The following is a 24,651-nucleotide window of genomic DNA, read 5'->3' on the forward strand; positions in this document are numbered from 1 at the left end:
AAGAAAGCAGACCAACAGACAAACCCCAGCTGATGCAGACCAGACACTTCTCCCTAGTGCTGGCAGCCCATCGGGAATTGCCTTAATTAGCAACAGGAAACCTAATTGTTAGTCAGGAACAGGGCTCATAAACTGTCCCATCTTGTTAACCAGAGAAGGAAATGAAGTCATGTGTCTTGAGCATTTCTGACTCTTCGTGAGGGTGTTGGGTGTTGTGGTTCTAGTTCAGCTAAATTTCTAAGAGAACGTTAAAACCAGATGAGAAGAAAAATTCTGGAAGACTGATCGCTTACAGTTACATCTATTTATCAGTGTAACAGTCATGCCTGATACTGATGTTCAAGTACTGATTACAGACGAGTCCAATAGTGTGCTTCACAAACAACAGAACTGTAAAACTAGATAAGCTTCCATGTGATGACCTGTTACACGTGCTTAGCTTGCATAAAGTTGGTGTGGGCTCCAGGCAGAGATAAAGAGTCCAGCCTGTGGCAGAGCACGATGGCTGCATGACTTCTGGGAGCCTGTGACCCTTCTTGAACTCTGTATTTTGCCAGGTAATTCAGAGGTGGTGTCTTAAGGCAAGAACATTTTCTTCCCCTCTTTCTTTGTTTTTTGCTCCTATTGGGAGACTGTATTTATTTCCCTTTAATTATATAAAATTTGCTGAAGAGCTGCCAGGATAACCACAAGCTAAGCTAAATATTGAGCCCTGGCCTCTTCAGAAAGCACTAGCTAGACTACCAGTTTTCTTTCTAGCTAAAATCTGCAATGCTGTGTGAGGTGTTCTCTACTGAAAAGTCTTAAATGATGTTTTTCAAACCCCCTTAAAAAAAACAAGATGCCACCATTTTCAGCCAATTTTTTTTCCCTGTGTGTCTGTGAGAAGCAGGCTGCCCTATTTGCATAAACCACTCAGATAAATGCCTACAGCCTGAAGAATAGCTGTAACGGCCCTCAAATCTACGTTAAAATATGTTGATATATTTTCCTTGGCCTTGCACTTTTACCTCTCGCGTCTGATATCAAATTAGACACTGCCCTAGATAATCTTGCAAATATAATAATTCCTGAATTGTAGTACATGCTGGGGACAAATGCAATTCAATACATTATTTTTTTATTTATCTGTCCCAAATTTGCCTACATGCACCTGTATAAACACACCTGAGAACTCTTGGTTGCTGATCTAATAGAGAACAATACAACTAAAAGGTGATTTATGATTACATTCAAAAGCGGTATATAGAAACTGACATTTAGGCCTGACCAAAGCTGTGTGCTATTCTGGATTAATTTTTCTCCAAAGCAAGCATGCTGGCCTGTGCTCTTTCCCCAGCAATCACTGGGGGAGAGCCAAGCGAAACAGCTCGGAGGGTTCTCTGCCCCCAGAGACACCAGCCAGCTCCTCCTCCAGCTGTGCAGCTTAACGACAGGCAGAGCCCAAGGGTCTGGCCCCATCTTACTGACCCTTCCTTACTCTATACTTTGTGTGATAAATCGCAGTGCTCTAATAGAAATTATGCTCTTTTTACCACCTTGCTCTCTTCCCATAAGCCCCTTTCTCTGAATCCCAAGTGAGTGTACCAGATTTTCCAGTCTCTTCAAACAACCATCTTTAAAAGGGAATAAATCTGCTGCAAAAAACCCCAACACTCCCACTTTTCTTGCCAAATTCTGCATTTCTTCATGTTGCTGTCGAAGGCTTAAAAAAGACAAAATGTACCCTTGGACCAGTGCCGGTTTCTTTTAATACAAACTTGTAACAATTTTAAACTTACTGTGCCAGCCCTAAAAAGCTAGGCCTGGTGTGTACATTTGAGACTCTGCTATAGATGCCACTCAGCAGTCACAGAGGGAAGAGGGAAACATCATCATTAATCACATTAGTGAAGACCAGTAATAGCGGGCTAAGGCCCTTCCTCACATTTTGTTTAATACAGTTCTTAAGCCTCTCCAAAGCATCTCTAAGAGCCTGAAAACCCATTTTCTGAGACCAGTGTGGCCTACGTAGGAGAGAGGCCAGTCTCCAAACACCGCTGGGGACATCCCGCATGCCTGTACACAGTAACCTGCCATCAACACATGCTGGGCTGTAATGAACCACCCCGATAAGATTAACAAAGCAAGATCCAAAGTCCAGCAGCACTAACGTGCCCAGTGCAGATGCAACACTGCACAATCGGCTACCTATGGACGATGGACAACTGTTAGAAACCTGCTTCTTGATAACAGTGCTCTCACTGCTAGTAACAGGGGGTGCTCTGCGTGCCCTCTGATGCACAGGAGGTGCCAAACATCTTCCTTCTGCAAGTACCAGCCAGGCTGTTGAACAGGCACCCAGTTTGGCTCCAGCCCAGTTTTCAGCTGCTCCTGCAGAGCTGGGGACACGGCTTCTCCCAGTCAGCAGCCTAACAGTGCAGCAGGAGCAACAAGCATCTCATATTTTGCTGCCCCTAACTTTGGACTTTCTGGTGGCTGGGAGAAAGCAGAAGTTTCTGTCCGAGATGAAGAAAGGGACTAGATAAGAGTTTCTTCCTGCGTCTCCACGCCCCATTGGGGACAAGGGGACTTCCAGTAAACATAGGAACACATTACTTTGCAAAGAGATACCAGCATCCTGATCATAGAATCGTCTAGGTTAGAAGGGACCTTGAAGATCATGAGGTCCAACCACTAACCTATTGCTGCCAAAACCACTACTAAACCATGTCCCTAAGCACCACATCTACCCCTACTACTTTTAAATACCCCTTGTGATGGTGACTCAACCTCTTCCCTGGACAGCCCGTTCCAATGTTTGATAACCCTTTCTGTGAAGAAAATTTTCCTAATATCCATCCTAAGGATATTTCCTAATATCCATCCTAAACCTCCCCTGGCACAACTTGAGGCCATTTCCTCTTGTTCTATTGCTTGTTACTTGGGAGAAGAGACCGACCCCACCTCACTACACCCTCCTTTAAGGTAGTTGTAGAGAGTGATAAGGTCAGTCTCCTTTTCTCCAGGCTAGACAACCCCAGTTCCCTCAGCCACTCCTCATAAGACTTGTTTGTGCTCTGGACTATCTTGTGAAGAAATACACTTAGAGGCATTAAAGATCATGTCCTGTTAGTATATTAATAATTTGTTACACATTTTTAACACATATTTATTTTTCCATGGTCACATGCGTTTCATATATGAGTAAAATATTTCCACCTATCTGCTAGAGGCTTTGAAGAAAAATATAAAGTATCATCACACAAAAATGTAATCCTAATTTCTGTTTACAGAGACTTTGTGGTTAGGATTTATTCATGTAGCTTATAGAAGGCAAGTTCAAAACAGAGTTTAAGCTGCAAAGTTTCTGATGAACATCAAAGAAATTAATGCATTTGTTCTGCATGAAGCGAAGGGAGAAGATGAGCAGACCGCCTCTTACATCTGTATCAGGGCTGTGTTGAAGCACACAAGTTATTCTTCCCTTTCCTATACATGCAGAATAAAGCTGTTTCCTTGAGACAAGGAAATAAACCCCTTTGTCACAACTGTTATTCTTGTTTCTGTGAACATTTCTATTCTTAGCTGTTGCATTTTGCTGTCTCATCACACCACAGTAAAAGAAATTCACATTTCTTTCCAGCCATGACTGTACAACAGCAAGTACAGTATGTCAGACAAATTCCAAAGGCTGCAGTGCATCACTATTTCCATAAAGCCAACAGCATAGTACTGCTACGCTAAGAAGTCTGCATTGATTTTCAGGCATAATCATTGTATAAATGACACACATATTGGGCAAGTTTAATTTTCTTAGCAGATTCCTCAGGAACTGTGTGAAAACTGATGCGTCATAACATCGATTATCTTTATGCCCGTCTGTCCTGCGACCACAGAGCTAATCTAAAGGGACACAGACCAAACGCCTTCTTCCGTGGGGCCATAAACTCTTGTGCGAGTAACAGACATATACAGAATTAAATCTCACCAAACTTGATGTAGATGTTCTACTCTCTTGCAAGAGAGAGATGTTTCTTCCTAACTACGTGCATTTTTACCTACAATAGTAAGCATCTGGCTTGTTTTCCTTCCCACTTGAAACATTACATAAATAGCCTCCCTTTCTTCCTTATGTTATTTAGATATGACTAATGGAAAAGTTTATTTTAAGAGTTGCTTTCACATATTTTGCATGGATATCTTTTTCTTCTCTCTACACCAATTCGTCTCCTCTTCCTTCTTTTTTTAAATGCGTTTGGCTTTATGGCAGAAGGAGGAATGCAGTTAGGATTGCTGCCTGGCACACAATCAGTGTGGGTGTGAAAAGGAATGCCTTTATATAAACCTATGGTACCGTAGCTATAACCTAGCCCTGGTCTCCCAAGCAAACCTCCTGAACGTGGCTAGCCCGGGGAAGCAGATTGGGAGATGCTTCAGTTGGGAAAAGCAGCAGTGATATGACAGGGATTCTGGCTTTTTTTTAAGGTAACAAGATGATGATGCAGGGGCTGCGTTCTGCACTGGATGATATTTGCATATAGGCAACATAAGTCCTTAATGAAAACAGTGTTTCCTTCATAAAGCAGTTTTAAGCAGTAAGCATTTTTCTGAACAGCCTAATCTTGTAGTTTTTGTTCAAAGGACATGATAATTTTTAATTATGAAACATTTTAATAGGACAAGATATAGATAAGAAACGTACTTTACGTCACAGATACTTAGTTTTCAATGTTATTTTGCCATGAGCCTCAGTATAATCAGTTTTCTTCAGAAAGTCTTGTCTTTCAAAATAATGTGATTACATTAGAAACAAGTCTTTTGGTCTTTTTTTTTTTTTTTAAGAACAAACTTTGGAGATATATATTGCAGAGACTAGTTTGTAAATGTAACGTCTGCTGGCTCAGGAAGAAGGCAGCGAATAAAGAGGAAACAAAATAATTAAAATTCCTGCAGTTATTACTTTTTAAAAATATTATGCTTTAAATAAAGTTTATTGTCTTGACTGCATCTAGGATTAGTACAGGATTATTTAAATAGCTTGAATTTACATATTAGCCAAGTTAGAACTCGAGTATCAGTGTGAGCAAGGCCCAAATACATGTCTTTTACCGATTCTGCCTGACCTACTGTTACCATTTAAGCAACTGGGTCTCACTGGGGAGCGCAGGGATGATCACTGACCGGCATTATAGAGAAAGCCTGTGCTTTGGGCTCTGTTACATAGGAGGTCTCTTATCAAAGTCACTTTAAGTATTCTTCTAGAAGAATGAATACACACGTGTAGAGAGCAAGCCAAGGACAGGGAAAAGCTCAAAGAGGAGACAATGTTTGTTTTACTCAGAGTATACAAAAAAAGAGGTCTTAAAAGTCTTAAGAGGAAAATTGCATGGATTCTTGGACCTGAAAATCTAATTCTGCTCCGAGTCAAAGGACAGGGGAAAAAATAGTTATTATTACATCTCATTTGGATAATGGTTTTTGCTTATTTAGAAGAAACCTCCTTCATTTAACAGTATTTGCAAACATAATTTCACCAAAGCCACAGCTAACTACAAGACTGTTTAATGAAGAAAGCAAAATCATTTAGATTACTTTGCATTGATTGTATAATATATTGAGGAGTCTAAGTAAAGGAGAGGATAAACTCAGTAAATAAAGCCCCAAAAATCTAATAAAATTGGGTCCTAATGCACAACAGTAAATTACACAGAAATTTTAGTACCTGGAATGGCTTTTTACACAGCTGCAAAATGTTTAGCTAAGTCCCGTTCCAACTGAGTGTAGTGATTTGAAAGGCTTAGTAATTGATATTCAGGTTATGATAGGTAAGAATTAAGAGGACCTCAAAAAGATAAACTTACCAACTTTTTTTCCCATTCCTTATTAAGATCATCCACATAGGAGAGAACAAAATCTATTCTCCTGACACCGTCCCTGAAGAAAATAGAATCTTTGCTTTGATGTCTTTTATCAATCTGTGGAAGATACAGGCATATGATTAAAAAAACCCAAGTATTGTTGTTGCTCTACAATATAACAGAAGTTCCCCAAATTGCCCCATTTCTTGAGTTTCTTCATAGTTGAACATACACTTGTGCAAGTTTTAACAAGGGCTATATATCCAGTTAAAATAATTTCCAAATCAACTGCTTATATACATGAACACTACATGTAAATAATTGGTATGTGAAGAATAAATATATGTTAGTGTAGCAATACCTGTGAACAATGCTACCATTTATTCTTTCACAGTCTTTACAGTGTGTCATAAAGTATCATGATGTGTTATTTGACATCATGATTTTTTTTCTGCAGGAAAATGCCACGCAGCACAGCAGCCAGCTAGGGCACAGTTCATTGATTTGAAGCAGGCAGCAAAAAGTAAGTTCCATGCATTTTCTTCTCCATAACATAACTCACTAAACCAACCACCACAAAGAAATACGTCCCAGCAATGACTACATATGAAAATGCACACAAATGATACAGGGGTTACATTTCAAAATTTAGTATTTACTTTCTTGGGGGGAAAAAAAAAAATCTAATAAAATGTACCAAAGGAATAGGGTAATTAGTATCCAAATTGATCTATTAAAGGTCATATTTTCATTTATCAGCATGTTAGAATGTCATAATAAAAACATCTATTACTTTATTCTTCTAGGAACGTTAATATAATATTAGGTAATATTATTTATTATCATATCAATATGTAGCTCTCCCAATATTGTTTACAAGACAAGAGGTTCATACAGCGAAGTACTGTCTGTAGATGCCAATACTCTGCTCTAAATTTAACTCTATGCTAAGGGAGGTTGTTGGTGTTTTTTTTTAACCACACCCATCAGCAAAATTGGTTTTTTGTAGGACTGGATTAGGTTTTCATTTTGTTAGTGAAGGAACAAAAAAGAGTAACTCAGAGGGATATGCCTCCCTCTTCTCTCTCTTAAGCCATGCAAGGATGCACGTGAAAAATATTCTCAAAGAACTTTGTAACCGTGAACCTTGCTCCCAGTCACCAACAGGCATCACACAGTGAAGCATGTTATTACTGCAGCCATCCAAGCCACTTGCAATATCATTCATCACTGTTTTACCCTGAGACGTTGCTTCAGGAACAGATTATATCTCCTTCCTCTCTGCTGGAATAACCAACAACAATTAGTTAGCAAGCCCACTGTTCTCTCCAAGACCCAAACCAACTCCTTCAAGCACATACCCCCCGAACTAGAGACAGTGAGAAATCTGTCTCTTTAAGAAAGCCAGGAAAAGCCACCAACTATTAGAAAAACACAAGCAGCCACAAACATTATGACTATAAAGTCTTTTTTATCAAAGGCAAAGCTGTGCTGCCAACCATTTTGATAATAAGCTCAGGTACTTTTAAGTAATATTTACTTCAGAACATAGTTCCTGCCAAAGGCGTCTCCCAAATTCTTTGGGTAGCAGAGTTATAATTAGATTATTCCATACAATTGAAGTAATACTTTATCTTTAGTGCCATCAAAGTTTGCTCATTTTCTAAGCTATAGCAGAATCCTGCTCAGTCATTAAGGGTCTGACTAGCAATTTCAGAAGGTGCAGTAGTCATCCTTGGATCTGCTTTGGGTAGGGGAATACTCATCACTTCTTTCTGCCTCTGTACATAGGATTATTCATCATGGATAGTGACAGGCCTACTTATTAAACCCATAAATTATTCCTTTCCGTTTTGCTGCATTCAGATTTCACAAGAAGAACAAGACCAGCCTTGCATATTCATGCAGTTCTGTGCAGAAATGTGCACTTACAGGTTTAAAATATATAAAATGTTACTAATTTGCATTGGTTGCATCAGTGAATCATAAAACATTACAGATTAGTACATCTTATTTCTTAACAGCTCTTTCCAGAACTGTATTCAAATTAATTGATCTTAGACAACCTGCAGTTATTAAACAAAGTCACACCTCATCAGAGCAGATATTCTATGACCTGTACCTTCTGGAATACAAGTAACCAAATTAGAAATTTCCAAGGCAGCACAGATAGCAAACAGAAGCTTTTGAATAACTGGATTCCCACTGAGGAATTACAAAAGAGATGGAGCCCCGAGGCGTATGGTGAAAACTCGAGAGGCAACACCCACAAGTTGCAACAAGGGAAATTCCTACTGGATGGGAGGGTGTGGGTGAGCAGGAACAGGTACAACAGGTTGCCCAGACAGACTGCATAATCTCCATCCTCAGAGACCAGTCAGCTTGACCAAGCAAGGCCCTGACTGAGCAACCTGATCCAAGTCTGAATCTCTCGTCTTGAGCAGAAGGTTGGCCAAGGAGACCTGCAGAGGTGCTTTCCAATCCAAGTCACTATATGATTCCATAAAATGGTGTTACCACAGGTGTTTAGCATCTACCAGTGCTTCCAAAAGTTATATAAATCCATTAGTTACAAAGCAGGTTTACTAAAAACTACATGTTTAAAAACAAATACTACCTTCCTATTTTCCTGCAGTAACTTTCCATTTTCAGTAGTGGAATTGTCTCTGTTAAGAAGTGGGTGATTTCACAGCCTGCAGATAAATCTGCTAACTGAACGCTGTCATGGTCTATCATGAAGAGCTACACTTTCTTTTCATGTGGCTACGTAAGTGCAAACCTAGTGGCTTCATACAGAATTATATTAACATTCCTAGTTATCCCATCATTGTTATCTTCTGTCTAGACATCCAGATCAGGAGATTGTATTGTGTTGCACTGAACAACCCTCTAAGTATCTGGACTTGGAATCCTCACGTTAGACACCAACTAAAACTCTGCAGTAGGAAACCCTGACGCAAATAGGAGAGGTTACAGGGAAGACCCAGACGTCAGTATGGAAAACAAAGCACAGCTGAAGATGAAATAAGGCTGGAACACCCCACGTTCAGTTCTGCCCAAACTGGTTTGGGTAAAGCGTGTAAACGCTGGCTGGTGGTATCATGCTATATTCAAACCCAGCAAAACTCTCCCACACTGCTGAATACTTGATGAGCAAACCTTGGCCACCTCACTTCCACAGGTGGCTCCGAGAGGTTTCTCCAGGGCCAAAACAAGCAAGCCAGTCACCGCAAAGAGGAGATGGGAAAACGAGCTGCTGGATGTGGCACCAACTGCTAAACACTGACAGAAAGTGCTTCAGAGAAACGACTTTGGATTGAAGCTGAATAGATTGCGGTCCACATTTCTGTGGCCCTGCTCACCCACCAAAGCACCCAGATAGCTGCCCTCGGGCAGCACAATCAGCTGGCCTTCAGTGGTCTAATGATATCACGATGCCTGAGAAGCAAATATATTTTGCAGATTATACCTGAATGATTTAATCCTGTATATTTTCACAGGACTCAGTGGGATTTCTATTTCTGGTCATCCACGTAGGAGGAAATTTATGTCCTTACAGGCCACTTAGCACAGCTCTCTCCTTGCAGGCCCTGGAGCTTCCTCCAAATACATCTTGCTAGTACATATCCTAGCCCTCTCCATATCCATACTTCAAAGTTGGAGGAACTTGGCTTACAGCAATGCTTTTCAGATTAATATTCAGTCAGAAAACTGCAAGTTTCTTAGGGGCCTGCATTCAGAAACACCCTTCCCAAATTCTACTCCCCAGAGTTCAAGTTCTCACAAGCGTCCAACCTCACAGACCTGGGACTGAGGTTCAGACCTCAGTGGCCTTCACCTTCACCTTCTGCTTTTTGTACCTCAGAGTGGGAAGAGGTTTAGAGCAGCAATTTCAGTAACAAAGCACTAACCAACACTAACCTGAGATAGAGGAACCCCATAAATTAACTTCATTAAGAGTTATAGCACAGTGAAGAATCTCTGGCTACGAGTAATGGGTATTCTGAGTTCTGTCAACAACATGATCCCCACCAGCACGGAGTTATATTATCATAATCCTACATTAGCAGACAAGAAATTTCCTGAAATTACAAAACCAAATTGCAACATTTTGCTTACTTACAAGATACAGTCTACAGACCAAATATTTCTTTCATTTACTGCATACCTTTGATAAGCATACAGGCAAATTAGTTTTTATCACAGACAACGTAATAAACCAGAATACATTACAAAGCAATTCGTTAACTTCTGAATTAACAACCCACTGCAGAAAAATTTTCAGAATATAGATATGGACAAAAACATAAGGGTTTGAAAGCTGAATCAAAAGACAAGAAAAACCTCCCTAAGTACATGGGTGGGAAACATTCAATGGCTTAAAAACAAAATTATCACCCTCAGATCCCCAGTTCACACAGAATATCTACATACTCCCCTTTTCACATAATTAAACATGCTTACAGCTGTAGGAGAAACATGCTGATTAAAGTGCCACTGTACTAAAAATAACCATTTGATAAAATTTATTTCCTAAAGCAAAAAGCTCCTGGAAATGCATTTCCACAACATATGAAAATATACAGGCACTCTCCTGAAAATCAAAAAGGCAAATTCCTGGTCTATGCACAGCAAATTCCCTTCCCGTTATACCAGAGATCACCTTGGCATGAAGTTCTCTTCAATATTCTTCCTCGGAGGAATCCATGCAATTGAAGTCCTTACTTACCCACTTCAGAGAAGTGCATTAACAACACTTTTCACACCACACATTCTCATTTCCAGTTATGCTTCATGCAGGCTACAAAGCTGCACACAGAACCATAACCTTTCCCATTCAAAGAAACACAAAACTCCGTGTATTTCTTGTAGCTAAAACTTGCAAGCTACTTTTTGCGCCATCATCACACTTGTATTTTAATTCTGAACCACATCAAAATCTGAAAGCTTGAAAACATGCATTTCAAAGCTGTTTAAGACACCAAGATGTTTGCACTGAAATTGAAATGCGCAGAAAAAGTCTCTCTGCATAAAAGAACACATTAAACAAGAACAGAACAAAGGAAAATAAAAAAATATGCTGAGAGCATATGTGTTAATGTAAGACACCAGAGCCCCATGTAAGCAAGCAGACAGTTTTAATACACCTCAGCATGTACTTCTTCAATTATCTTAAATGAGTTGTGTAATTTTTTTTCTCCATAAAAGAATAATGGTTTTCTGACGTATTTGGTAATTAATACAATTATCTTGTCTGTGAATTTCAGTAAGAGGATATTTTGAGCCTTTCCTTATTATTTACTACAATAAGAAAAAAAAGGCAACACATTTCAAAGTGTCAGTGTTTGTTTCTTGCTCTTTAAAACATTTTAAAGTACCATGCTGACTCAGAGAGCCCACCAGAGTATTATGATAAAAAGGAATCCCACATTTGTTAATAACACCACAGTCAGAATATACCCTATATCCCATCAAACCAAAACAATGATAAAAAAGCAAACTTTCCAGTTTACTCCACCAAGACTTAACCGTTCAATTTTGTCTCTTATCCTTTTGATTTGCTTGAATTTATTGTTTAAGCCATCACTAGGAATAAACTCAAAAACCACATTCGTATTTACGCACTAGCAAGACAATTCTTCTTGGAAGGATGGCTTCCTTGAAACTGGAAAATTTTTCTGGTGAGGGACGTTTTGGCATACGGTAATAGAAGACGCCACACAAATTCATGCAAGGCAGCATGAATATTGCTTACTGCTTACCACTTGATGTTCGGGGATGAGTAAAGTAGTCTCAGTGCTGTTTAGGCCCTGCCAGTGGCATCACGGGAAAAACATAATGTTGTTAGCGATGATGCAAAGGATGCTTGAAAATAAAAGGCTATTTCAGAAGAAACAGGGCAGCTTCTGGTTGTAAGCTGCTGACAAGCTATGCTGAGGGACAACTGGATTTTCAGTCAAACCTCTACTTCCTCAGATGAGCCGGGTCTCTAGCCTACACCACCGACTTTAACATGGCCCATATTGATTTTTGGATATTAATAACTCTTAATAAAAACTACACAGTATTCCTCAGCATTTCCATAATAAAGACTAAACAACCTGGCACAGATCTCTGTTTACAAGCTGATAAAGAACAACTTTTAACAGTACTTGTTATTATTTTAATAGCAAAGAGAGAAAATGTACATAGCATAGAAGGCTGCACCTGCGTTCAGAACAAACGTGACATCCCTCACTTAGCTATTTTTTCAAGACAAGCTGAAATTACACCATGTGAACTGAAGGAACACAAATGCCAGGACATAAATCATTAATCTCATAGTGTAGACAAGGCAAATTGGTATCAGTAATTGCAGTTGTCACGCCTAATGAGACTAGTGAGGGCTTCCCAGCTTCCAGTTCTGATCCATGCCTGGTGAGGCTCTGCCCTGATTTTAATTGCACAAGATCTGGGTGCTCATTATTTTCCTGTATATGGACCTAGAGGTAGCTGCAACATCTTCCAGCCTGACCCTACACAGGGGTGACGGGAACACCAACAGCAGAGGACCCTGCAGGGCCCAGTTATCCTCCAGAGACACATCCATGGGCTTGGACGAGAAAAGGATTTTGAGATCAGGGTTTGCTACTGGAATGAAGAACGGTTTGCAATACCTAAGCTGTTTCTCAATATCTAATTCTGTTAGTCAAGTATTTCTCCCACTGTTCTGTTGTTTTGCAACTGAAAGCAAAACACAAGTTAAAATAGTGCAACCAAACAGGGTGAGCGCATTAGGAAAATGACAGTTCTCTATGGAATTAAATTAACTTTACACAGAAGCAGAATGCTAACTTCATTTCATGATTGTATCATCATCTGTTGGTTTAGAGTTTTAAAAAGTGTATGTCCCAAAATTCAATTTTCATAAACTACTGTCTATGATTTTTGAAATTAGAAATGAATATTTTTCACTTTTATTACCGTTTTATTTGAGAGAAACCACACAGGCCCATTCCTGTAATTCTCTGAAACAAACATGCTATTTTTGTTCCTGTTTACATTGCGTTACATCACATACACACTTCTTCACATTCTTTCTTAACGATGCCATCTCTGAGTATTTCTTATCTGGATAAGATAAAAACACCTTTTTCAGAATTCAGTCAAATAAACAAAGATCGATCCGGTTCTTGGCAAGGAATCCACAAACTGTGCAAATATAAATAGCTGCCCTGTGCTCTTACCCTAAGATAGTCTGAACTGGCTTTAGAAGTCTAATCCTCACGTCACTGGTGCTGCTGGAAAAACCTGCACTATCTGTAGAGAGCTAAGGGCTGAGGCGCTTAAGGGGCAAGTTTTTCTCCACTTACACACTGAAATTATCTGCCATTTAAGGTACTGTACAAATTTGACATCAATGAAAGCGCAGCCTTGCTTTTCCTCACTGCTCTGTGGCTCCTGACCTCTCCATTGCAGGCTCCCCCCACCTCCAAGCTGGCCCCCCTCCCACACCTCTTCCTGCACGTTAAAAATGTGAGAACTCTCATGGAGAGACACCACTTTTTCATTATATGCCAAAATCTACGTACAGCACAAAGGTGCTCCAATCTTGATAACGCGTGACCCCACAAACAAGAACCGACCAGTGCTTTCAGAAACACTCAAATAGTCCAACTTTGTTGTGATGAAAACCAAGACTACAGAAGGTTGGCAGTGGTGGCAGCAGTGTTGGGCTGGTCCTTCATACTGCCGAAATCCACTCTCGTAAATCTTTAATGCTTGCTCTCGCGTGCTCGCTCTCTCTCTCCAAAATATTTCTCAGATTGTGTTTTGTAGTTAAACTTCAAAGAAGCCTTTTTGTATTTGCTTCTAGATTTTGGAACCGATTTGGTCTGTCTTCACAATACTAATAATGGTATTTCATTTCTCTCTACTTGAAACCCACTGGTCTGAACTGAAAAAGTGAACAAGCACGAAAAGTAATGTACATTGTGATGGTGCTTCTTCAGAAGAAAAAAAACCAAACAAACAATTTATTTGGAATACCTGCAACACCTGCTACTTTCCAAAAAAAAAAAAAATCTATGTGTCATACCCCTAATTTTGGTAAAAAGCGTTGCTTTAATACATTTGATGGAACTCTGCCAATTCACTTCTGCTAACCTGTTTTAAGTAAAGACTGTTCTCAGTTTTTCTCACGATCAAATTACAACATGGAAAAAATCCTGATTAATAGGACTTTTTAGTGAGCATTTCATTGGTGTGAAATTAACAGGAAAGGTGAAAATTTCATATATAAGTGTGCAAAGTTAATTCCTGCCTTCCCAGAGCTAGAACAGGGCAGAGTCCTGCAGATTTACTCAGGGAGCAGTGCAACCACCTGCCTTTTATGAGGGTGAGAAACCCAGGGTCACTTACATGCAAAGTAAACATTTTAAGTGACTCTGTACTACTTAATTGGAATAGCAGACAAACAGTCCTCAGTATACACCTCGTACAGACATCAATAAATGACAAACTAGTTAGTGATTTAATCTTCCAAAAAATCTGTACTAATTTTACAATTATCCCACTTCAAAGTCCTAAAATTGTACTATCAGGAAATTTAATATCAATTCTATTTTTTGTAACCTTTCTCCCAATCATGAATTATTTATCTGACCTTCTTCCCTCTTAAGAATATGAACTCTATTTTGTCAGTGGGTCTCATCCTCATTTAATCTGCAACTTGAACAACTTAGGCTAATCAGGGCACAGAGATGTACCGTGCCATCAAAACAGAATTGTGCCATTATGTATATTTCTAGCTCTCACTTTGCATAAATATAAAGCACAGAGGAAAAGAGGGACTCTCAGGTTTAATTTCATTCATCTTCCAATTTGTTTGAAAGGACTTTTAGAGGCATTTATGTATTTCTTGGAACAAGAACTCCATAAAGACTGATTCAGATAGATTATACCCAGAGACTCAATTAGGACAGTTGCTTATCCCTAACGGAAGCAGCTGTCTGTGAATTATTGCTTTAACAACAACATAATTTGAAGCAGTTCCCACTGCAGCACCTATTGGAAAACATGCCTATGATATGCTTATTTTTTTTTCCTCTCCAGTCTGCTCTTTGCTGAAAGCATCTTGTTGCCTCCCTGCATGACAAAGCATCTAGAAACGATGCACGCTAGAAGGCTTCTAATAGGAAAAGCTGTTGAATTCCAAGCGATCCTGTTTCTTTTGCCTCTGTGGGAGATTAAAAAGCAAAAAAATAAGGAGACTCAAGAGGAAGCAAATAAAAAAACAACAGGATAAAAGTAAGAAGGAAGCAGTGGATTCGAGCAAAAATGCAAAATCATAGGGAAGGACCAAATGCACTGTCGATTAGAGATGCAATTGCTTTTTGAGTCCTGGACTTCATCCGACTTTTGTATATATGTTGGCAGGCTTCACTCCAGGCTACTTTTCACCTTCATTTTTGTTTTACTTGCATCATTCTTTATGTACAAATCACATATTCCCTTATAGATTACAAAAGGAAAAAAAAGCCATTGAATTACGGATAGGTAATGTTTTCTGCTCTCCATATTTTAATATAGACTTCTTTTTCTGTCCTCCTCTGTTGGTAAATCAACCATAAGGCTATAGCTTTTTCTCCCCACTGCTGAGCAGAAGCATACTGTTATTGTATGTTACATTTCTTCTCTTCCAAAAGAAAAGACAACCCAAACATAATGAAATCGTGACCTGAATGTAAACTCATTTAACTCTTTCCCAATGGTCTTTTTATGAATGAATTCTATTTCCGTTTTTAAATTACCTGACTTAAATTGTTTTAAGACTTCAAAGTGTTCATATTTTCCCATTGCAGGAACAAAGTTAAGTACATCGTTAAGTAACAGGAAAATTACCAACCTATTACCAGAGTAAAATTATAAAACAGAGTGATGTGCTATCTGTCAAAACAAGAACAAGACCTGAGCTCAAAAGGGTCTTGGTTAAAAGTGGAGAAACCATGGATTGTCTTTCATGCTGGGATAGATGACCCTGCTCAATTCTTTCAGGAATGAATCAAGGATGTCAAAAGGCAGCCTAGTGAAGAACTGAAGGAAAAGAAATTCTTCCAGCTTGTAGAGAAGAAAACTGAAGTTGTGACAACACATGAAGATAGAGGATTAGCATTATACGAAAAAAAAAAAAAAAAAAAAAAAAAAAAAAATTGCCAGGGTTCGGCTGCAAAGCAGCTTCGTTCAGCTGGGGTGTAAATATTTTTTTCTCAAAAACTGATGAAGAAGCTGGTGACGTTTTGAATTTCTGTTTATCAGGTGAGCACAAAACTAAAAGAAGAGAGATTTATTCATATAAAAAAAAAAAAAAAAAAAAAAAAAAAAAAAAAAAGAGGGCTGTCTTACTGTTGGAATGAACTCCTGGAAAAACTGTAAGGAGAGACTTAACCTGAATATCTAAGACATTAATCATCAAGAACTAAGCCTGTCGTGGCTGATAAGAGTGTGAAACTGGGCAAGAAGATTAAGTGTAACTTTATGTCTGGCTACTGCATAAAAAGCAAAAATCAGATAAATGTAACTGTATTAGCAGACACAGAGTGGGATAACGCAAAGCCCAGAAAAATACTAACTTAAATGTAAGCAAGCACCAGATAACTGGCTGATCTGGAGAAACACAGTATCTAAGACCAAATAAGCAGTGTCGTCTTAAGGGGAGAGGGGAAAATAACAGAACAAAAACCACAGAGTCATCAAGTCAACTAAGGACTAATGTGGCTAATATAACAATACTTTGTGATATTTAAGAACAAATCATGAAGAAAAAAAAAATTATGTAGTACAAAATAAGAGAAAAGGCAGCATAAAGTTACCAAGGAGAGATTTTTTGAGAGGGTAACCAGATACATGTTTCATAAGGAGACCATGTCCCAGACAAGAAAGTGCTGAAAATCAAAGCCTCCTTTTCTACCCCATCATGAATCTTTCACCCTTCAAGCAAGGTTCATATCCCACATCTCTACAAATCCCATGTCTCTCCATAAGACACATGCGTTGCACCCTTTCTCCCATGTTTCCTGTCTTTTCCTGTGTCCTGAGTCATGAAGTGAATTCTTTCAGGCTTTGGTGAAATAGGTCCTCTCCATCTTCTCAGAGTCACTCAAAAGGAACTCAGAATCAGCCCCAGACTCTGACACTTATCATGGTGTGATGACTCATATGCTATAATTTGAAATCATATCTGCCCAGGGTTCAGCATAGTATTTGATATGGCTCTTCACTGAAAATTTTCCTGGAGAAAGAAATTACAACTCCTACAATAGATAGAGAACGTAGCAGGGTGAACATACTATCAATTTTTAAGATGGAACTGGCAGATTTATGAAAACAGTTAGATGACATGGTTTCATATGCTAGCAAAATAAAGATCTCTGTAATCTAGGAAGCACTTCCAAGTTCTGTCTTCACAGGGCCATCTCTAAATTTTCCTCTTAGAGATAGGTGAGGATGTGTTTTAATCCTAAGATGTTCTGCAGAACAGCTAGGGTTTTTCAGCACTCAATTCAACAGATTTCACTTCTGATGGAGGCTCATGGCCAGTATGAGACTCTACTTTGACAGAGCAACTATTTCTTTTCCTATATAAAATTCTTCCTATCTTCCTCTAAGCATATAATAACCATAACAAAGAAATCAGACGATAGAAATTAAAATAAAATACCAATTTTAAGAATGCACAATTTCAATGTTATTCTTAACTCGGTTTCTTAACTGAATTTTAACCACACACTGCTGTCTATTTAAGATACTGTGTACTGTACATCTTAAGAAATGAGGTACTGTGAAAAAATGAAGAGATGATGATGCTTTTCATACTGCACACATTGCAAGGAAGGGGTTTCCTTGTAACTCGAATCTTTATCTGCTTTCTCATAAATCTTGCTGCACCGTCAGAAAGCTCCCAGAGCACAGGAAATCAAGAGCGCATTGATTTCCCTATTAAGCCAGCAATATAAAATGCAGCATAAAACAAAGTGTTGGGTTTGTGCAAAAGCATTATGTTTTTCCAATTGCCAAAACACTCTCCTGTGATTCTCTTTTCAAGATTGATATTGGAAACACTGTTAGGCCCACCCTGTCTTCTGCCTCTACCGTGTTGTGGCACTAACACCTAGAAATCTCTTATAAAACTCAATGGGTAGCAGTATTACTTCTGTGGTTTTGCTCCTTCAGAACACTAGAGGAAGAAAACGTTCACATGGATAAGAAAGGAAGTATGATATAACCTAAAGGAAATATTTTTAAAACTAATTCTCTTTTTCACAGCAACTAGTCCTCTTTCTTCCTACCACTAGTACATTAACGCCATTGGCATTGTACCTTACCTCAGAGCTGCTTGGGGCTTCTGATCCTGTGGTTGAAACAGTTTCACATAGAGGTCCATTGCATTCTTCCCCTAAGGAACATTGAAAGAAAGATTCAAATAAATGCATTCCTTATTTTAAAGTGTGATTATATCTGAAAATGAAGTGAACCTTGAAGGCATGGAACTACGAACAAGCAAAAGCTGGAAAATAATACTCAGCTACGTAAAATCTTCAAGAATGGTTCTCTGAAGGGTTAGATACAATATACTCTTACAGGTTAAGTATCCTGTGGTTCTACCTGGTTGTAACCTTGAAGTCACAGAAATATCTTTTTAAATGTGGCAAACAAAAATGTCATCATCACATATTTGATGAGATAAAATTCCCTCTTGTCTCAACTGTCTGATAGGTGACTGTCTATGAAAGTCTCACACCTGGAGCTTTGCTGCCTCAGTTATGAATTACCTTCAATTATCAGTTCAATTATCTCTGGGGTTGCTTGCTAGAAATTAAATTAATTCTTTTTGTTGCCAAGGGATTAATGGTGCATAACCACAGGATTAGAGATCTCCCACATAATGGAGATATGATGGCAGGATCAGGAATAGTAATATCATTAAATTAACAAGCTTCTTGTTGTTAAAAAAAAAAACAACAAACACAACAAAAACCCAAACCAAGAAAAATCCCTGCCATCATTTTAAGACCAGCACTGAACTTGAATATGACTGTAAATATAGTCAGTCCACCAAGGACATTGTTACTTAAATGTTAACATTTTAGGGAAAAGTCACATTGAGTATCTTTAGATCCCTAAATCATACTGAGAAGTTTGCTGGGTTTGTGGCTCTGAACCTACTCTGTCAACAATTGTCTCCGAAGAGCAATTCGGAGCCCATAAGCAGGGCTCCTGGCTCAAAAAAGTTTTTGTAAACAACCATCTGTGCTGATTAGAGAGACAGACCAGTCTCCTAAATCAGGCATCTAAATAAACCTACCACAAATGTAAAGGCATAAGCAGTTTTGAAAACAGCTCACCACAACTTAGAGCAGGCATCTAATAAAGTTGCCTCTTTCTTCCAAAAAAAGGATTAACCATACTTCTTTTCTCCATCAAACAGCCAAGAAAGTATTGAAAGAAAAACACTAGAGGAAACAAAATGCTCTCAAGCTGTGTTTAAGATCACTTACAGAAAATAGTCTCTGTAATTTATAACTGTACGTACGATGTGATGAGAAACTGGGCAATAGTATATAATAGTATAGAACACATAATGAAGAGGTTTCTGAATGCTAAGACATTCCAAGTTGTTGCATGCCATTTTGCTAAAGCAAACTATGCCTGCAAAATCTGCATTAGTTGATATAATTTGAACACTTGTTTTATTTATGCACCTGCAGAAAGAGGTCTGCATACGCTGATACACGTTGGGAGATACCACCAGTGTTAAGTCACCTCTAAAAAGTTAGCATGGAAATAAACAAGTTGGGATCATTGTGCCTACCCAAATGTACTAAAAAAGGTACAAGGACTATGCTGCAAGAGAGACCAGCAAACACAGCAAAGGTTTACAGGAACAGCTTCAGCACAGAACTGAATTCCCTTCACCCCCAACACAGCACAAGCGTTCAACATGTACGAGAAACAAATGGCACGTAATGGGAGAATATTATAGTAAGAACACAGGAATCTCGACTCAAAAAAACAACTATCGCAATACTCAGATTAATTTATTTGAAAAATTGCTTCTGCAAGAATATTCCTAAACAGAAGGTTTCATACAGGGCTGCCCAGGCCAGTAGACCACCAGAAGAAAGGGGTCCTCACCATCAGGCTCTGCTGCCCATGGCCCTGGGGAGCAGGTGGCTGCTGCAGCTTTGGCCAAAGGTAGCCAGCCCAGGAGCAGAAAGCCCAAACATCTGGCAACCCTCCGTGGCAAGAGCAGCTTGGCACCTCATCCCTGGAGCAGTAACATTCAATTTGTCTGTGCTGCTGAGAGGACTCGAACCACTTCCCTGGCCTACAACAGCAGCCTTGGTGGTTGTTTTTTCTGGATTTCCTTTCTGAGTTGTGAAAGTTTAACCTCAGGAACAAGCACAATTCAGATTTCTACATTTTAAATACTCTCCCAGTATCACAGCAGATTAGTTAGGCAACTTGTGGATGGAAATCCTCTTGGTATCTCTGATCCAGGGGAGTAAAACCAAATAACCCTAGTGCAGCACACAAGAAGGCAAAAAGAGAATGCAAAACATGTATTCACTGAGAAGTACAACACACTTAATACGGCCACTCGATGAAAAACACATAAACATTTCTTACACCAAGCAGTGTAAGAAATGCACGCCAAAGTCACGTAGGAAGGTATAAAAGAGCCACAACCCAGAACTGCAACAAGCACCAGGAATGGAGACACCAGTTAGTTCTTAACCAAGAGAGCTGCCCACAGATAGCTAAAAATTGACTTGTAAATCCCGTTGCAAAAAGCTTGGCTCATATGTGATATCCATGACTCATAAACTGAAGTCTGATTTCCAAGAGGCTCTCAGAAGAATGAAAAAAAATTAGGACAGCAGACAGACACAAAAGGGACGAAGGCGTAACGCTGGTTAGTACAATACCTTCTGACCGTGAGGGCTTGAACTTGGTGAGAATCGCAATGTCATCTTTAAAAGGAAAAAACACTTCAGTAAGAACCAGAAGTACAATCCACTTTTAACATGAACCCATTTAATAATTCTCCTCTGTCCTTTACAATATGGCCACTATATCCAATAAAAGAATAAGCCCTGGAAAGCAGGCTTAGACAAAAGCACGGAACAGGTTCCTCTTGAAACACCATCATTCATCTTTTTTGTCAAGGCACAATACAAACAAGGATGCTCTTTTCCTGTGCCAGCAGCAGGAAGGACTATAATAGTTTCTGCTAGCCAAGAAAACACCATTAAAATTCTTCAAGTAATTACAACTTCATATCTTAAGATGAGAGTAAATCAATCATATTCTGATAAAACCACCACATTTAAGGGAATGGCCTTGTTCTTCGACACTACATGTTCTAGTGTACATAAGGAGATCGGGAAACTTCTGCACACCAAGAGGAACGAATGAGGACATCTACTAACTATAAGTGGCCCTTCAATACAAAATATGTTTGTACAGATTACAGTCACTCCTTGCGAATTTTTTGTTCAAAATTAATCCCAGAACCGCACTATGACTATCGAAGCCCATTAAAATTGTTTCATTTTAATGAATTTCATTTCATTTTAATGAATCTCAATTCATTAAAATCTTAATTAAGATTCACATAATTTTAGTAGTCATTCAAATCAGTGGCCTTCTATGGGCATGCACATATCCCATCTGAAAGAAATACCTCTTTCCCAATGTAATGTTATAGTTCTGCACACAGCTATTTGCAACTCCTTAAACACACATGTCTTGGGAGTTTGCACATTCTTGGAAGTAAGTAAACTTCACGTGGCCTATAATTTTGCAATATTAACATATGCTGTCCCAAACTACACTGTACCACAGGGCAACCAACCTACTTATAAACTTTCGGTACGCCACCCCTAGGAATTACAGAGCCTTTCTATTTCAATTACAGATCCAGATGATCAGATCAGCAGTAATCCAAAACAGCTCACAGAAATCAACATTCAGAACTGAAGACTGGGGAACATGATCAAGACAGATTTCGCCTCTTCAAATGTAAGTCGTTTACCCCACAAAAAAAGGTACTTTTATTAGTGCAATCTTATGCTGTCTGTAACTGGCATGAAAAGTGGCTCCTTGTGTAATGAGAGGATTAGTCATTCTACAATAGCTTAGCTTGGTTCACGCTGCATTACTTTCTTTGATCTACATGGCAAAACTGCCATTTTATGAAAAAATAAAAGGAATTTCATTTCACATCTGGACCTAATGGTTAAAAGAAGTGGTTAAATATGATTAGGGAATTTCAGGAAATTTCAGGAATCAAAAAGTTATCCTTCAAGACCTTCCAATTCATTCCATGATGGAAGATACAAACCCTTTAGTGGTCCAGATGCCAACATGCTCACAGCGGTACAGAGACACTACTGTATCTGCAACTTACAGAACTGCCACATGAGCTGTTCAAGTACAACTGACCATCACATGCTTAAGATCAGATAAATGGATGGGAGACCACAGCATGGCCTACTCACCCCTTATACCACAGCATGACAAAGTGGAAAACTCTCTTTGACGACTAGAATGGTAATAGAGGCTTTATAAAATTAAAAATTAAAGTCAGCTGCATCAAAACAAGCAGCTCAAAATGAATTCTGTTTATTTTGACAAGTGCTGTTTAAGACCAGCACACCTAAGACCTCTGACAGAGCTATTCCAAAGGCAAAGTCAGAGCTAGGATTCTCATGCAGATGCTGAAACACTGTTTATTGTTTAGCAGCAGTAAGACAGTATCACTGCTGGTACCGCTATTACTTCAGTACTGTTTCCAAAATACTGCTTCCGTTTATTGCCACGATTTTCTTAGACACAGTAACAGCATCCCTGTTAGTCAACAAAACCAAGCAGGTAAAAATAACTCTCAGACTTGTCATACTGTCCCACACGTATCTGATGCCTTCCGCGTATCAGTTTACACGGACACATATCCCTCGAGCAAATTTTTGATAGTCCAGGTAAAACGAAAACAAACAAAACCAAACTTACATGGCAGTCGCTATGAAGTAGCTACTTTGCACTATAAAAAGCTTCCTAATATTCCTAGATTTTATTTCTAGATGTCTTGAAGTTACCATGTTAATAAAGCTCTGCCATTATTCAATAACCTGGCCTGCCTGACAGAAATGAGAATTCAATTTGGAACATGATTATTTATCACTAAATCAATGTGCTGTTTACAGTACTGTGTCCTTTGCTCCCAAAAGATACCTGTGAGATCCCTGCTGCAGTGGGATCTACTCTGACCAATTTCCATCTTTAATAAGGAATCTGATTCAGCACTGAGTCACTAACAAAAATGCATAATGAACAAAGACCTCTCCACAATAAGGTCACTCCTCCAAGTAAGCTTCATGATGAGTATTGTAAGCTCTTCCATGTCTAAGAAAAATATGTCTTTAAAATGACTTAATAACTAAATTTATGCATATGTTGGCCATATCCTCCCAGAGCTGGATGACTGGGTTGCCAAGGGGAACTGAGGAGCCACCTAGTATGCTGGCTCCTGAGCAAGTAAAATAAGTTTATTACTTCATCTGGCATCATCTGAAGAGTAATAACTGCACTGCTGAACCAAAAATTCCACCTCAAAATTACACTTGAAGTGGTGGTTTATGCACATTCAGCGCAGCTCCTAAAAATTTAAAACTATTCCTGAAAATGAAAACATTAAATTCTCAGTAAATCCAAGAAAATTTATTGGGAACATTTTAAAAGAATGTTATGACTCCCTTAAAAAAAAAAAAAAAGAAAAAAAATTACATTCAAGTATAGTCTGCTTCATGGACATATTAATTTTCAGAATGTGTTTTATTATTAAATAACCAATTCTAGAGAAAAGGTATTTATCAACACACAGAAAGTAAAAGAAAAAGCAACAGTATTTTATATAGCCAGAAATATACAGAAGAGAAATCTGTTCCTAACAATAAGATCTCATTTAGCATTTGGAAAAGACATGAAGTCCTCAGTCCTAATCTCTAATACAGCACAAGGGTATTTTAAATCAGAATGGAGGTTTACCCTGAGCTGCCATCGTTTTAAAGAACCATAAAACACCCTGTTTGATTAAAAGGCTCCAGGTTTAAAAAAAGGAAAAAAAAAAAACAAAGTTGTGTAAATCTGTTTTTAGCAAAAAGCCACAAGCATAGTGTTGTAATACAGAACCGGAATGGCATTTTAATGTGGTTAAGGCAATAACCATTACTGTGTTGTACATACCAGCATAGACAAGACCTAAAGCACACTGTGAGCACTGAAGTTAGCACTTACACTTTTTAGGTATTATCACTTTGCAGAATGACAGACAAAAAATGATTAATAGGTTTAAATGTAATTAAAAAGAAAGAAGGCCCAGACCGGTGAGAGCTGGATAAAAATCAGATATTTTGTGTAGTATTTAGGTGCATGTTAAGTAAAGGGGAACTGAATGGCAAATAAACCTCAGCAGAGCAGGGTGGTGAAACACCAGACTGCAGAAATGCAGACAACTCATGAAGTGCTCCGGCTGTGCTTTTTGGCACGTGGACTAATTAGATGTGCAGTGCCAGAGTTCATCAGCACTATCTGATGCAGAGGCAGACAAACAGCTCGGGCAGTGGCCTTGCAAGTATGTGAATGGTGCTCTCACATCTCCTTCAAGATCAGATGAAGAAAGGGGAGTGGTGTATTGCTTTTCAACACAGCCCGAGGGAATTGCAAGCCCTTCACAAAGTGTTAGGTAGAGACTTGCTTTCCCAGTGTTCCC

At 38.8% G+C, this 24,651-nt stretch overlaps 1 protein-coding gene across 9 annotated transcripts in view; it reads right to left on the reverse strand.

Annotated features, from left to right (window-relative positions):
- The window catches only part of ANO5 (anoctamin 5), a 59,880-nt gene that overhangs the window by 27,650 nt on the left and 7,579 nt on the right, over positions 1 to 24,651 (reverse strand). For 5 of the 9 annotated variants that reach the window (XM_014951623.1, XM_014951625.1, XM_014951624.1 and 2 more), the window contains exons 2-6: positions 20,807 to 20,851; positions 18,203 to 18,273; positions 11,603 to 11,650; positions 7,080 to 7,124; positions 5,844 to 5,957 (exon numbers count right to left, since the gene is read on the reverse strand). In XM_014951623.1, the coding sequence (XP_014807109.1) occupies positions 5,844 to 5,957; positions 7,080 to 7,124; positions 11,603 to 11,650; positions 18,203 to 18,273; positions 20,807 to 20,851 (323 nt within the window). The remainder of the gene's footprint in view (positions 1 to 5,843; positions 5,958 to 7,079; positions 7,125 to 11,602; positions 11,651 to 18,202; positions 18,274 to 20,806; positions 20,852 to 24,651) is intronic. The other 4 variants (XM_014951622.1, XM_014951621.1, XM_014951626.1 and 1 more) reach the window with 4 other exon arrangements.

This window comes from Calidris pugnax, unplaced genomic scaffold (assembly GCF_001431845.1).
Source record: "Calidris pugnax isolate Ruff unplaced genomic scaffold, ASM143184v1 scaffold183, whole genome shotgun sequence".
Lineage (NCBI taxonomy): Eukaryota > Metazoa > Chordata > Aves > Charadriiformes > Scolopacidae > Calidris > Calidris pugnax.